General features: G+C 39.7%; 2 protein-coding genes across 3 annotated transcripts in view; one reads left to right on the top strand and one right to left on the bottom strand.

The window, feature by feature from the left end:
* COL19A1 (collagen, type XIX, alpha 1) overlaps positions 1–9,971 on the top strand; it is a 193,384-nt gene extending 183,413 nt beyond the window's left edge. Inside the window, exon 51 of one of the 2 annotated variants that reach the window (XR_001411381.1) lies at positions 8,389–9,971. The gene's annotated coding sequence lies outside the window, so the exon portion shown is untranslated. Of the gene's footprint in view, positions 1–8,382 lie in introns of both variants that reach the window. The other variant, XR_001411380.1, reaches the window with a different exon arrangement.
* Positions 2,834–16,172, bottom strand: part of COL9A1 (collagen, type IX, alpha 1) — a 55,094-nt gene continuing 41,755 nt past the window's right edge. Inside the window, exons 31-38 of the mRNA XM_014936974.1 lie at positions 14,613–14,648; positions 14,487–14,531; positions 13,740–13,772; positions 11,526–11,672; positions 11,044–11,098; positions 8,808–8,996; positions 5,962–6,039; positions 2,834–4,754 (exon numbers count right to left, since the gene is read on the bottom strand). Of these exons, the coding sequence (XP_014792460.1) occupies positions 4,570–4,754; positions 5,962–6,039; positions 8,808–8,996; positions 11,044–11,098; positions 11,526–11,672; positions 13,740–13,772; positions 14,487–14,531; positions 14,613–14,648 (768 nt within the window). The 3' untranslated portion in view covers positions 2,834–4,569. The remainder of the gene's footprint in view (positions 4,755–5,961; positions 6,040–8,807; positions 8,997–11,043; positions 11,099–11,525; positions 11,673–13,739; positions 13,773–14,486; positions 14,532–14,612; positions 14,649–16,172) is intronic.

Below are 16,172 nucleotides of genomic sequence, written 5' to 3'. Positions count from 1 at the left end.
AAGCTTCACCGATACCTTAAGGAAATGTGGTTTTCAAACATTGATTGCTAACAAACACTACAGAGTCTAGACCAAAATAAGTTTGTAGCATAAAAGAATGTAGCCTACTTGTCTGTTAGCAGTTTTATCTCCGAGTCTGCCGTTCTACAAATACAAATGCATTTAATCATTTACTTAAGTTTCAGTGTAAATATATTCTGTCTCCAGTCGATGTATTTGAAGGATTTTCAATTGCATACCTTATTTTATTATTTTCTTTCATTTCTGAATGATGTGCAGCTGTCCCTGAATGAATCAGTGTGTGCCGACTGGTTGCTTCTTTCCTTCATTATATTTTTGCTTTGCAACATTTAAGGTTCGGTTCAGTGGAAATGTATTCAGTGGATAGAAAATTGCTTTTTACGTTATGATGTGGCCATTTACATGTGAAATAGGATTTCAGATTGAATGGAAATGTTTCACATACTTTCTTTTTGTGGCTGTGTCAGAAATGACCACCTTTCCTCCCACGCCAAATGAGGAGAGGGAGGATGGGGTTGCGGGCAGGAGACAGGAGAGGCAGGAAGCCACCCCAACAAGCACCGTGGCCACCAGCCTGGGCTGGCTGAGTCCAGGGAGGGGGCTACTTCTGACCGTACCAAGGTCATGCTCCTGCTCCCTGTGGGTTGGTGAAACTTAGAGCTCCACAGTCCAGAGGAACAAGACAAGTGAAAAACCTTGGCCTTATATATATATAAAATTCATGGAAGTTAACGTAATCTCTGAATCAGATGTAGATAACTTTTCTCTATCAATATGAGATAATCACTGTTATTCAGGAAACTGATTTACTGAACCATTTAACTTTAGGTAACTTTTGGGTTTTTTTCATTGTTCTCTTGCTGCCTAACTCTCCCATGAGAAAAAAAAAAAAAGAGAACTCCTTCGTCAATGGCATTTTAAAGGATGCTAGGAAATAATTTGACGACTAAGTTGATTTTCTTCCAATTTAATAGAGGCAAGCTTGCTTCAAGTATTTGCCTAAAGCTGCCAGAGTTTACTAGTCCTGTTGAAGGCATACACAGCAGAACAGAGCAGTGAAGGAGGAGATGGAGGGGAAGGGGATAGAACCGAAGCTGTGACAAATCAGATGGGGGTAACGTGCCCTACAAAATAGAGACATTTCCTCTTTACCTGTGACCCGTGAGCAGACGCAGTGGCTGCACTGTAGGTGTAAGGGAAGGGGAAGCAGAATCCAGCCCAACCCTCCCAGCCTTGCCTTCTCACCTCACTGAGGAGTATTTCCCAAAGGCCACAGCCTCTCTCTTGCCAGAGGAGCTCTAGAGCACAACTGGGAGTTCCTAAGAGTTTTCTGGGAGCAGTTCACACTATGTTGTGTGAACCCAGGGATGGCTGTGACAGAAAACTTAGACATAAACTCTCTCTCTCTCTGTAACTATAGACACATAACTGATGCAGAGGTATATAGTGCAGCATTTGGCAGCAGTTACTCACACTCGTTAGCAGCCCCGCAGGGAAAGCCTTGCATTCACCACTATGAAATGCCAGCCTGGACTGGGCAGAACTGGTTATCATTTTAAGCGTGGTTATTAAACATTTTTCTCTTGACTCCTGCCTACACTAAATGGACCGAGGCACTAAAATATGTATTTGCTACAGTGCAATTAAACTTCCAGAGTTAAGAGTGATGACAAAGATACTGATGGGTAAAGGTGACTTTTCACTAGTCTTTTGTTCAGAAAATCTCATCGCCTTTTATGATGTTGAACCACAAAGAGATGAGAACAAGATTTGGGTGGGACTGGCTCGAGATGCCAGGAGCACCTGGTTAGAAGGGGCAGCTTGCTGTCAGTGGCTTCTCAAACCTCTCCAGCTCTTTGCTTTGTGCCTTCTAAATATGTTTATTTAAACAAGCACTACTTTTTTCTGTATCACCAGAGTTGATACATCTTTCTTTTCAATTCATAATCCTGTCTTTATTTTCCAAATCTTGAATGTGCTGTTACTAAAAATTCAGTTCCTGGTATTTTTTGGTCCATGGTCTACCATTCTTCAGATTAATTTTTTCCACTCTCACAGAACGTTTGGAATTGGTAAATACTTAGATTGACCAACATGTCTCATAATAACTTAAAATGGGTCTAAGAATTTATGCTTCAGTTCTATTTTTTAAGCTAAAACTCATGAATCAGCTCAAAGGCAAAAAAATCTGTCACAGCCCTAAGATATCCACTTATACAGGTTCCGCATTGAATTGACCCTCAGTGTTGAATTTGTTTGTTTGTAACAATTCTTATTTGGTTTTTACATATGATTGTTTTCTCTCCTACATGAGTTTCTTTCCATTGTGGAATTTTATGCATTTTTCAGACTACATTTTTTAAAGCACTTCACATTTGTATTTAACTGTTGGGGTTTTTTTTGCTTCTTTTGATTCATTATGTTTACGCATTACACATGGAAAATAATATTTTCATTCTGTTACCAGTTGTTTTTTCTACTTTTAACAGTTTTACACACTTTATAGTCAAAATAAATGTTTGCTGGTGAAAATACAGTTTGTCATTGCCACTAAGATTTTATTTGTCTCGCTTTGTAAGAAGTGCTTTTGAGGGCTATGTCCTAAATCAGTAAAAACTGACCTAATTCTAAAACTTTAGAGATAACCTTTATGTGTGAACAAGCTAATCACCCTGCATGCAATTGTCTGGATTTGTTTCTTAAGAAATATATTCTTTGCAGTCATCTGTTCTGATGACTTCTCACAGCATTAAGGTAGGAGATGAGGTTATGAGGGCGTTTGGCCAAACTGGAGGTGCAAGAAAATCATCCAAGCTTTGCCCAGAGGCTCCAGAAGAATGACACAGCTCTTTATGTCTATTTTCCTCTCCCGCCTTTTCTCTGAAACCTCACCCCGTGCTGCCTCTACGGAACTAAAGAGAGAGCAGCAGACACTTGTAGATTAGGTAAACTTACTTGTAGAGATTCAATCTCTATTATATTTTATCATTTAAAATATTGGGCTGTGCAAAGAACATCGAGATTACCAAAATTAATCCCATTTAACTCAGTCTCAAAAGTCTCAAATAAATGTACCAATATAGTTTCTTTCAATAGGCAGATTTATCAGACTTTTTTTTTCTCCCAAGTGATCTCTAGGCATTTTCTCCCAACACATGAGGTGCCTGAGAAGTGGCCTCAGAAGCAGCTGGAGCATCAGGTTGGGTTTGGGGAAGGTTCATCTATTGTTTTTTTCAATAATTCCTGTAGAGTATATGTTACACCACGACCTTTACTGCTGTCTTATGCATTGCATGCAAAATGCATAGTTCAAATGACCACGTTATTTCTTTATATTTCCACATGCCATGCAAGTTAACTATTTTGAACGTAAAAAGACAAGTAAGGGCTCAGAAAAAAATCAATGCTTAAAGCAAGTGTGCTAACATTTGTATTTGAACATTTGGATGACTAATACTGAAATGAAAGGAAACATCATAGGATAGTTTCATTGTTTTCTTTGAGAGAGAGAATACACGTCAGAGAAAGAAAAGTCAAAACCACAAATAGTTTAATTTATACAGAGAGAAACAAAATATCCACATTGCACATTTTCATCTAAAAACTGAGTTTATCTAAAAAAGGCAACTTGGGATGTCTAATGGCCATCTTCCGGCTGTTCGGTTTATTGGTACTGAAAGTAACCATACACAGAAAAATACGTAGGGGGGGTAAAACACTATTTATTTGGGTTTTTTTGTACAACCGCAGATGTTACTTCAAAATCTGTAATCTCTACTATAAAACTTTTCTATTTCTGGGACTTAAAATTCCCTTGACAGTGGCTGCTAGCCTTTTATTTTAATTTAACATAGAAGGAGGCAGGCTGAAATAGGCTTCATATAAAATGACGAATGCAACACAAATTGGAATGGAAAATGAAGAGGTTATTCCACGTGGCTTATTCACAAGAACCCAGTGATCACACTTTTACAAAGACTAACATTTAAAAGTTGTCAGGGGTGGCAGGTTTTCATAAGAACAGCCTCCCACCTGTATTTCTACAATTGAAGTTAAGAGCTGGGGGAGGCTTAGCATGACTGCGCATCAAGTGATGAAATCTGCTTAGGGATGCTCTGGAATTCATTTACAAGTATAAAAGAATAGCTACAACTGAAGTAAATAAACTCTTCCTTTTTTATTTGATGACTGAAGACACATTATTTCACTGTACATCATACATAGAAATTAAGTGGGGAAGGAGGATGAATCACAGAAACTCTTTATTAAAAATAAAAAAAAGGGACAAGTGCCTTTTTTCCCCTGCCAGAAAGGGAGAAAAGGCAAAAGGCATCACCTGTGTATTCTGTAAGCACTATTGTTCCAGCTCGTGTTGCTATGCACACCTTTAGAAAGAATGTACAACCACTGTGTTAAAAATGCCTCACTGAAACCTTGGTGGAAAGATTTCTTGCTGGTTTGATTTCTTCTTCATTACTTATTTTTGTCTCAGCTGTCTGTGCAGGAGGTAAATTGATGCCAACACTCCACAGCTCGTGCGTTGCCCATTCATGGCCCTTTCATGTTCTTAGCAGCCCTCTGTCCAGCCTGCACTCTGCACGACGAGGGCTCGCAGTACCCGGGGGGGCCGGGAGGGCCAGGAGGACCAGGAACCCCCGGCTGACCTGCCACCCCCGGGAGACCTCGGGCACCGTCGCGGCCTTCCCGGCCGTAGCTGGGCTTGCCTGGCTCACCTGGAAAAGTGGATAAAGGTCTCAAAATTGTCAAATACATGTAGCTTTACTGAACATCCTTTCCTTAAAAAGCTGTATGAAGATGGCTTTTTAGTGCCGTCAGTGAAGTGCCTACTTAGAGGGACAGCTTTCCTCTGACAGACAAACCAGGCTGTGTTTACACATCTACAGCAATGACATTTGAGTCCCCAGCCTCTCCAGTCATCCTGGAGCATCATCTGCTGCTGTGAACTGCAGTGTAACTGACTGCAGCACTGCAGACAGCCCTCCTGGTGATGTGTATGGAGGTGCAGATGCTACTCACTACTTCAGAGTAGCGCTGGCACTCCAGAAAGAGATGTATCAAGAACTTATTTTCATTCTCCACTCAGATGTGTCGGGGAAGTAGATGCATAGAGTGGAATGCTTCAGCACTAAAGTATCTTTTTACTTCTAAATCTTCACTGAAGGGATGAAATACAGCTGTTTTAGTCTCTTCCAATGATAAATTTCTAAAGATGACAACTCCAAGTTTCAAAGACATCGTAGGTGTCAGTATATACTCAACTTTTTTTTTTTTTTCTTCTTTTTACAAAGAGAACAAATGTTGGTACTTTCTGTCTACAAATACACACAGAAAGGTGCTACAGAGACTGGAGGAAATAACGTTTATTTCCCTTCAATGCCCGCTAGAGGGCAGTCGTGCTGCACCTACCAGCAAGACACTGTCCCCGACTCCTATTACGTAACAGCGCAATTAATTACCACCCAAACAACAAAAAAATTGTACTTAGAATGTCCTAAATTATGAATGGAGATTTTGAAGGCTGCTGTGGGTGCCAGTGAGATTATCTGGCGTTTGTGACCTTTTTGTTTGTTTTATGTTACATATATAGTTTTTTTATATATAAAAAGAGGCAATTTTATCTATCTCTGTGTGAGAGAGATGGCCTCCTCTTTTTTTTTTTTTAATGTTTTGTATAGCTTTTTCCTAGTCTTTCTACAATGAGTTAAATGGGGTGGTAGCTCTTTTAGTAAAAAAGCTTTCAATTCTAATTTGTGACTGTATCATTACCTATGAAGTAAAATTTATGAAGTACTGTTATTTGGAAGTTTATTGCTTAATGGGCATCTTTTATCTTTTCAAGGCAGCTTGAGGCATCAGTTCCAAGATATTTTATCGGAATAAACTTTTACTCTCTTATTTATCCTCACTTTTAATATTTACCTGGAAGACCTCGTGGTCCAGGGTAACCTTTCAGTCCTCTGCCTGGGAATCCTCTTTCTCCTCTTTCTCCTGGTTCACCTGAAGCAAATTCATGAAACATTAGTTACAGCCCACTTGGAGTATTGCTTTCATTAAGTCCCCTCTCTGAGCTGAGTGGAGAACAAGCAGAGAATTCAGGTGGATGTATGAAGTCTTAGCATCTCTGAAGGATGTCCTGACACATGTTCTTGTAAGAGGTTTGGGATTTGTTTGGGGGGGGTTCTCCCATTTGAGTCATACTCAGAAGTAGATGTGTTGGAAGGGAAAATAATCACTTGGGGCTGGACAGTAAGCACCACACAAAACATACCATTGCCTATATAACAGAAATAAACCACACTCACAAAACTACAAAGGCTATTTTAGAGTACAGACTGAGGGTACTGGCAAATGGCTTTTGCAAGACCACATGAACTCTGCTAATGAGTAGAAATGCTCAACTGCTGGTCCTTGAGTTAGCTAATTCAGAGAAGAAAGCAGAAGCTGGCTTGCACATACTACAGTGTTCTGTTGACACCCACGCAAGATGGTCATAAAAGTAAAACAAAGGACTTCTTTCACATATACTGCTATTATGGAAACTTTTCTTTGGTGGGTGCCCAGCTTCTATTCAAATTCACATGTTGCTCCAAACAAGAAGCATCTTACTAAGAGGAAGCTTTCTTTGTTGTTTTAGTTGTCAAGTTCAAATTCTGTTTACTGTATATATTCCACAGCAGTACAGGTATCTGCCACTCGTGGATACCCTGTGTCAACTCTTGATTGTATTTTTTATTTTCACTGCAAGTCAAAAGCTGAAAGTATATGCCTAATAATGTTTGAGTGAGCTTTATTTTATGCTTCCATACTTTCTTGTACTGCAGTGAGGAGAGTCGGAAGAGCCTCTTAAGTGTGGGGCTTGCCTAGAAATGGCACAGCAGAAAACAGGAGCTATGTACAGAAACACAGGAGCTGGTACAGAAGTCCATGTTTCAATAGAAGATGCACACAGGGTGCTAGAGGAGGAATCTGGTCGCTGTGCTCCAGACTGCCTCGTCAGCACAGAGATTCAGCCTGTCTCTGTGACTGCAGCTCCTGGAGGCACCGATGGCTGGTTACCCATACACACTTCCACTATTGCCAGCTTCTGAGCACTTTGGCCTAGTGTTTACTGCTGGTTATCCCAAACTTCCCCAACTTCTTATTTCAGATTCCGCCATCCTTCACTATCCCAGATTGCTCATTAGAGTCACTATAACCTCCTTCCTTGAGCCAGATCTTTTTGACTCTTCTGTTGTTGATGCTTTTAAAAACACAGTTCCTTTGTATCGTCTGCTCTCTCTCAGGGTTACACATCCTGTATCTATCATGCTCTTCTAAACCATTCTTGACACCCTCTTCCTTCTCCCTTGTATTAGATATCCTTGGGTACCCTTTTCCTCTCATTCCCATCTCAGACAAGTCCCCAAATGGATGGGGAAAGTCAGTTAATCTCTGTGACTTCTGTGGAACTCTGATAACTACCAGGCACTCAGAGTGAAGCACTGAGATATTTTTTTCAGTGTGCCTGTCTATGTACCATCATGATAGCACCTGCATACGAGAGCATTCACCACTTCTCCTGTATCTGTATTTCAAGGTTCACTGTAAGGTAGCTTGGAAGTTGATGACAATTACGATAGGAAACAAAGCATTTTACTCCTTTGGGGCTTTTTCAGTGCTTTGTAGATTTATTTATTTTTTTAGTATTATCCCAATTAGTATTATCAAATACAGCTTGTCATACCACCTGTATATCTCCATTTTTTGTTGCCTCTGCAAATATATGACATCACCTTAAATGAAAACAGGAGTAGAGCTCCAGCAACAATGCTGTTAAGGTTTGCTTTGTTTGTACTCTGTTTCTTCTCTCAAAGGTTTTCCCAATTTTACTTTCAAATAAAACTTGAGACAAAAGTAAATGCTCTAATCCAGGGAGGGACGGACCAGCTTTGTGCAGAAATACAATTTTTAAACAAAACCTTCCTTCAAGAAACGTATTGAAACCTCTGCTGAATAGAAACTACTACATACATAGTGGTCATAAGGCTTTGCCGAAAATTCTACTGAATATCATTTGGAGGAACATAAACCCTCTCAGTGAGGAACAAAAGAGATTAACTTAGATCAAAGATTTTTGTAAAGTGTAAGGTAAGTCAATTTTATGACGGATCTGTTCTTGCCAAAGAATCAATATATTGTGGTACAGGGTGCAATGATGTTAAATGGCTCAAGTATTATACCCAAGTAAGAGGCAGATTGTTATCAGTCACTTGTAATGTGAGAAACTGAATAAACTTAGAAAAGTAGGCTAGAGATTTGTGAATGAATCTGACTGTCTATGTTTGCTTTGGGGACTGCAAGTCACAGAAGTGAGGGTCACAGCTGGACGGAGTGGAGGACAGACGGAAACGCTGCTGGAACTTCTCAGCGTATGAAAAACACAACCTCAGAAGTCCATGAGAGGGAAAATTAATATTAAGAAACTGACTCATCTGCTTACTACTAATTCAAGGCAGGTGCCTATTCCTTCTCATACTGTGTAAGTGACTTGACTACAAAAACCAGATTTATAAACGTGTCTTGCTGAGGCCAGGCCAATGTACTCTTTAATCACTGGGGGAACTGGGGCAACAGTTACAGGAAACAGCTTACGTTCCTCATTCAGAGTCTTTTTGTGAAAATGTACATCCACAACCAAAGGAGAAAAGAGAAAAAGAAAAAATCCCACCCACTCACAAAAAAAATGGAGCAGTCAACAACGGAAAGCCAGTTACAGAATGTCTTACCTTTAGGACCTTTACGACCGATCTCACCAGGGGGACCTTTAAGGCCAGGCAAGCCACGGGGGCCAAGCTGTCCTGGGAAGCCATTTTCGCCAGCAGGCCCTGGAGCACCTGGTGGCCCAGGTTGGCCAGGAAGACCTGGAGCACCAAATTCTGGCCTCTTAAGACTGGCTGCCAGCTGAGCTAGTTGTTCTGCAATGAACAAGAAGGCAGGATTAAGGAGTTGGTGGACCTGAAGAGAGAGATTGACTGAAGAACATTTATTCTCTTCTGCAGAAACTGACAGATTCCTTATGTACAATGCAATCTACAGAGTTTGTTACATATAAGATACTATCTTGGTACTACTAGAGGGAAACCACAGGCACATTGTGAAGCTGGTCACTCTGCCAACATCTTAAACATTTAATGTTTGCAAGCTGAAAGGTCTTGAGAGTATATGGTTCATTTAGAAATGCCCTCATAAATTTCAACCATATAGCAAGAAAACTTACGCAATTGCTGCCTCTTAAAAGAGCTCTCTTCATTATGACCTGTTAATCCTTATTAAGATCTGTCTGTGCAATAAAAACAGCTAAAAAGCATGAGGGCAGTCATCTACAGCGGCCTGCAAAGTAAGTGCAGACCACCTTTTTCAGAAGGAAAAAACCCTCAAATTGGTGCTCATGGGTTCAAGTTTGATAAATTATTGAACATTTTATGTTGATTCTTAAAGTAAATCAGCAGGAGCTTTGCTCTTCATTAGCATAGGATCAGCTTGCCATTCCTTGGAATGGTCTAAGCTAGCTATTCCCTTTTCCTCATCTCTCTTTCCAGCCATTGCTGCAAATTCATGAGAGCCGACCTCTCTTTCCTTAACGTTTCTATTCTGGATTCAAATCCATCTTCCAAGCATGCCTGTGAAATAACTCTCTCTGGATACAGCCACACAAAACTCCATATGACATTTGCTATGACTTGGCAAGACTAGTTATTTTCTGTCTACAAGCAAAAAAATTAAGAAGATAGGGGTGGTAAGCAGATGTAAAGGACCTGAAAAAAACCTCAGGAACTATGGCTAGCAGATACATGAAGAAGACTGGGGATAGCAATCTGCAGGCAAAGCCTGCTCAGGACATGACCTTCAGTTATGGCTGTCTTTAAGCAGACAAGGTTCCAGAGTCACACTTGGATTGATTTCTTTTTTTTTTTTTTTTTTAAAGGTTGGTTTTTTTTTTTTTTTTTTTTTTTTTTAAAGCATGACAGTATTGACTATTGCTGAGGCTCACCAGAAGGATGCAATGAAACCAATCTAGATTTTTCCCATAGCCTTCCCTTCACTGCTAATTGTGATGGTTATCAATAAATTCAACCATCATACCCAATTTCACTCTCATCCTCTTCAGTACTACTATGTCTTTCAATAGACCACTTTAAAAGGCCTTTTAATCCTATTTATAGAAAGTTTAAAAAAAAAACAAAAACAACTCTGTTGTGCAGCGTCAGGAACAGTAATGACTACTGAGAATTTTTAGATTAAATCATGAGCAGCAATTTCACTCTGGTAAACTCTTAACATTACGAAGGTATAACACCCCAAAGGGCATCTTCAGTATCAAGTACTGAAAAGTTTTTTTGTGCAGACAGGGCAGCATAAATTTTTAAACTTAGTTAATTCCATGCCCCCAAGTGTATTAAAAAAGCTCCAGAATTCTGTGTATGTAAAGAAGAACTAAGAAAATATAATCAGGGTTTTGAATATCTGCCTGTAGCTTTTATTTTGGGATATGTTATCTACATAAAGCTTCTCTCTGCAGTCCTCTTTTTTTTTTTTAACCTATTTTTCACATAGTCTGACTGATAGCATACAAATGGTAAAACAACCTTTCCATGAAGGGACTTTTATACAAGTACTTCTGTTGTGTACTTTTATATAAGTAAACATAGAATGATTTCTATAAAAAAATATATGTATTTCATAAAAACACTCTGGTCTATCATCTGGTTACTATAGTAATAGTGTGTAACCAACAGGTGTTTCAATGAGGCTGCAAAGTGTATATAAAATAAAGGACTTGTTTCTCAAATTTTCTCATATTTTGTCCACATTCACATATAGGAAGCTTTTCTGCCAGGTCCCCTGCTGAGGCTGTGGTATTTGATCTAGGTAAGACTGAGAAAAATCTTGTTTGCCTCCACAGCAGTAAACTAACCTGATTTAAATGCACAAGAAACATCAAGTACTTTTTAGCATATTTACCTTGCATGACTCTCATGCAAACCTGCTTAATGTGCTGATCGGTTGGTTCTTTTCCCTAGGATTAAAAAAAATAATAGTTTAAAAAACAGTTGATATCACGGTAAGCTTTATAAGTGTGCCTGATGCAAAACAATGCCGGCAGGTCAATAAAAAGGTGTTCCAGTCCCTGCAAGTGCAACTCTTACAGCTGAAGTGTGGCAAGGCAGGCGCTCGGTGTGATACCACCACGTAGCAAACATGGCACGTGTGCCCTACAGGAGTGGGGTGGGCGTTAGGAAATGGAACTGCACTGAAAGGTGAGGAGCCAAGGCCCTACCTGCACACAGCCCTGTGATTTCTCTGCTGCACAAATATGCCTGTTGGGTGGGATGGTGTATTTCAAACTCTGCTGTGGCACCTGGGTTTTGTATGCGCGCACATCTCCTGCTGCAAGAAGTGGTGTGAGTAACACTAAGTGTTCAGAAGATGAAACGGGTACTTACAGCTGGCCCCTCGCTGCCAGGCAGCCCTGGGGCACCCTGTTCACCTTGCAGACCTCGGGGCCCAGGGGAGCCCCGCGGCCCCTCCACGCCAGGCAGCCCCCGGCTTCCCTCCGGGCCACGGGAGCCAGAGTCTCCAGGATTGCCAACCTGACAGGGAAAGAGAGGAATTTCATCAGACTGCCATACTAGTGTCAGACTCGTCCTGACATAGCAAAATGGTGACAGGAGCTATTCATAAACGCAAAGCAATGAATGCTGGGATGTAGAGAAGAGCTTCTTTTTAAAAAAGCGACTGGAGTCAGTGATTGCGTGATTTATAAAATTACAAAGAGGTCTGTATTCCTCACTTAGAGGGGAAAAGTTGGAAAATAAGTTATTCTGTCTAAAGAGGCAAATAGGCATCCATAGTGATGGTGCACAAGACATCAGTTTTTTGTCAAGGAACAGATCTCCTATGCCCTCATGCATGTGACATACAACTTCTCTAGACTCCGAGTGCTCCTTAAGTTACAAAAATTCCAGCTCCCTGCTTGCTCCAAATGCCTTTCATGCCTCTTGCAGAGAGTACCACCACATAAGCCTGTATTGTCCAGCCCCAGGCTGCTTGGGAATACACATTTTTGCTTTGTTTATGTCTGTCAGAGTTCACTGCACACAGGTTTTAGTGCCTACACTTGAGCTTGCTGGCACAGCGGAGGGAACATCCTCACAGAAAGTGATGCTGACTGACCTGCCTGAACAGATGCACTGACAGCTTATTTCACTCAGGGAAGGGGCAGGAAGAGCTATTTTACCAGTAAAGCTTCCTGACCCCTGGGGAATGAAAAGGTTGATGTGGTTAAAATTAGTATGTCCACTTATATACATTTAGCAAATAAGCTATAGTTTCTGCTCCAGTAAATTTTCTGAAAGTGATTAAATATGCAGAGTGAGACCTATACCAACAAACACATCTGAGCTATTTTCAATATAAGTTATTTTACTATTACTAATCAATAGTAGTACTAATAAAGAACAGTAAGAACTAAAAATAAAAAATCAAAAAAAAACTTACCAAAAAATCCAAAACCAAAAAAAAAAAAACCAAAACAGAAAAACGAAAATCCTGTATACTTATGGTTTCCCAAAGCTCGTGGTAGAAGGAAAAAAACAAACAAACAACCACAAAATAAAAAAACACTGAGAGATGTTCAAGAACGTTGAACTTACTCAACTGTGGTACCAGTTAAAACCACAAGATGGAGCCATCTCAGTCCCATTTACACTGCTCTCAGACAGCTAACTGCTGTCCCTAGCAGAAAAAAAACAACCCAAAGAACACACTTCAATAGATAGATTAAGATGACAGCAAAATTCCCTTCATGGACTATACAAGCCATCATTCCTTTCTTGCCCAGCCTGGTGAGTTCTCAGGTTCTCTGACGGATTACTCATCCCTGTGCATGCACTCACAAAGATGACAAGCACACTAAGGTCTCGCCAAGAAAAGATGATTTTTAAAAACTAGGGGGATAGAACTACAGAGCTGTCCTGTCCTTTACTTCTTCCTAATATCCTTCCCATAAATCTTGATCGGCAGTACACAGGCTGTAGCTTGCATTGGCTTAGCTTCAAAGTCACAGTGGCTACTAGGAACACAAGCACAGCTCCTGTCCCGTGCAGCGTCACTGCTGATGTGTTACTTCTTTTTTCTTACATGACATACAAGCTTCTGCTCACCTTCCACATAAAAGCTATCATTTTGTTATTTCTGGGGGGGGAAAAAAAAAAAAAAAAGGCAAAAAAAGGCATCTTGGCCAGATCTACTTCTGCTTTCACAGAAATCACAGCCTTGCTGCCAGGTTTTTCACAGTGTACAGATTACAGGCTGCATGTGGCCACTGCACTGAGCCTCCTTTCTACACAACACTTACTGTACAAAGAGTACATTCATTTCCTTTACAAAAAACCAAAAAGCCAGAAAACTGCTGTTGAATAATGTTTCTTTTTTATGGAGCTTAGAATTCAGGATGTTAATTCCTTTCCAAAACTAATTCATTTTAATATCAACTATATTCAAAATTTAAACTGAAGAAATGCTGTTGGAACTCATTCCATTTAACTGTGATGAAGAGCTCAGATCATTATTTCTATTTTCTTTCTTAAATCAGAAACCCATCTATCTGATCTACTAGATCTCTGTATTTCTGTAACAGTGCTATTCATTATACTTACAGCTCCCTTGGCTCCTGGTAATCCCATATCACCCTAAGCAAAAATAAGACAAACTATATTAAAAGAGAGTATCCATTATCATAGAGATTACAAATGCAGTAAACTCAACACGATTTTTTTCACTATAAAAAAAAAGCTCACATATTTAGTTAACCTATGCAAGATTGCACCTCAAATTAATTACAATTCATTTGTAAATAAACCTTAAATTTCAGATTATTTTGGTGAAATTCCTTTCTCAAGAACATTTCTGTAATGTACAAATAAGAAAGCATGTTTATTATAATCGGCTTTGTATTGCTTATCTTAGAATTAGACACGTGGCTCTAACCTCTCAAACCACAGTTACAGCACAGGACAATCTTGGCAGATTGCCTGGAGACCTTTAGAGGAAGCATTATTTAATTAGGAATTTGTAGTTTGACAGAATTATGGATCTTTTACAGTGTTGTGTTAGCCCTGACAAAACTGCAACAGAAACTAGGCAGGTGTCTACCCAACGTGCTATGAAGCAGCTAAACCCCTAGAAGTTCCTGTTCTCAGCAACCTGGCTCCTGGCTTGAACAACCCCGAGATCCCTCCATTGCTCGACTGAGAATAGCAGTCCAACTATTCACAAGTTTTTATTTTTTCCCTTTGAATTGGTATTTAAAAAAATGCAGTAAACTCAACACTCCAGCAATACCTTATAGTTTTAATTTATGACAACAAAATATTAGATCAGATTAAGAGAAAATAATGCCTTACTAAGTCACCCTTTTGTCCTCCATCTCCTTCTGCCCCAGGTGCACCCTGTATCAAAAAAAGACATACTGTGAGCCTTCAGATTTAGTCAATGTAATGTACCTTGAAAGGACCTGTACCATGACTTACCTGTTCACCCTTTGGTCCTGGTTCACCCACCGAACCCTAAAAGGTTAAAGATTAAAGAAAAAATAATATTAAAATAAAATCAAAATTTGAAACTGCAGATTCAAAAGCATACTAAATTATCTTCAATCCTCCCTACCATCTATTATTAATGCAAGAGACCTTTAAAGCTGCAAATTTTTAAGACAGACAATGAAAGCCCTTAAATCTTACTATATAATTAAGGTAACAGACTAAGGGGAGGTAACAGCATAGAACATACAATCCACTGCCACACTGAATGGTAGAGATTCTGACTGTCAAACAGTAGGTCTCCCCTTTACATGTTAGATGTTCTTGCAGCTGCTAGAACTCTGCTCTGCAAATTAGTTAGAAGGTATAAGCAAAAAATGCAGTAAGTATATCACTTTTTCTAGCCCTACGAAGTATTCAGTAGGCCGTACCAGCCCTGCTAATGCAGGGTAAGCACACTGAGACATCCACAAGTTCAGTCACAAGCTGTCTTGCTTGCTGTTTAATTCTCAGTGTTTTTTAGCAGAACCATCTCTCGAATTTTGACCATTACGGTCAAAGCTGAATAACTTTTATCTTTTAAAAAAATAAATAAATTATGTTTTATCTTAGAATCCTGTAACAAAACGTACTTGTGTGAACAGGCAGGAACCAAAGAGGAATAAATTAAAGACCTGATTCATTTCAAACATATGCAACTTGTTTCTATAGTAAAAGTATTTCACTTTGTTGTTTGAGTGTGTTAATTAAGAAAATCTTAGTATTTGTGGTCTGTTAGAAAACCAATCACACCATCCTTAAATGTTCTTTGCAGTCTGAGCACATTCAAACATATACGTTAGAAAAGAACTAGAACTGTGCATGAAAAAAAATTTCTAAAACAGCATTTTCTCTCCCATTTCAGAGATCTATTTAATTCATATAAGATATGGGCACACAAACCAGTGTAACATCTATAATTTAATGAATTCAAATTTGTTCTTATTTTTCCGAGGACAAAGAGCTGATACCAAATTATCCATAAAGCTAAGCAGTAGAACAATCCAACCTTGTCAAACAACACTGAGACTATTTTGTCTGACGTGTTCTCAAAATCATGTCTTATTACAGTTTCCCAATTATCACGCAAAAAGACACTGTTTTCCAATTTAACATCATTTTGGGGGTTCTTCTTCTCCACTTCCAACCGCATCCTGGGCTGTATCAAGAGAAGTATGAGGCAAGGGAGGTGATTCTACCCCTCTGCTCTGCTCTGGTGAGACCCCACCTGCAGAACTGCATCCAGCTCTGGAGTCCTCAGCACAGGAAGGACATGGACCTGCTGGAGCAGGTCCAGCTGAGGGCAACAAAGATGATCAGAGGGCTGGAGAACCTCTCTTATGAAGACAGGCTGAGAGAGTTGGGCCTTCCAGTACCTAAAGAAGGCTACAGCAGAGATGGGGAGGGACTCTTTATCAGGGAGTGGAGTGATAGGATGAGGGGTAATGGCTTTAAATTGAAAGAGGGGAGATCCATCCCCTGTAGCCTCCTATAAACAAAACAAGGAACATA

This window comes from Calidris pugnax, unplaced genomic scaffold (genome assembly GCF_001431845.1).
Source record: "Calidris pugnax isolate Ruff unplaced genomic scaffold, ASM143184v1 scaffold12, whole genome shotgun sequence".
In the NCBI taxonomy this organism is placed as follows: domain Eukaryota; kingdom Metazoa; phylum Chordata; class Aves; order Charadriiformes; family Scolopacidae; genus Calidris; species Calidris pugnax.
This window is presented reverse-complemented; position numbering and strand designations above follow the sequence as displayed.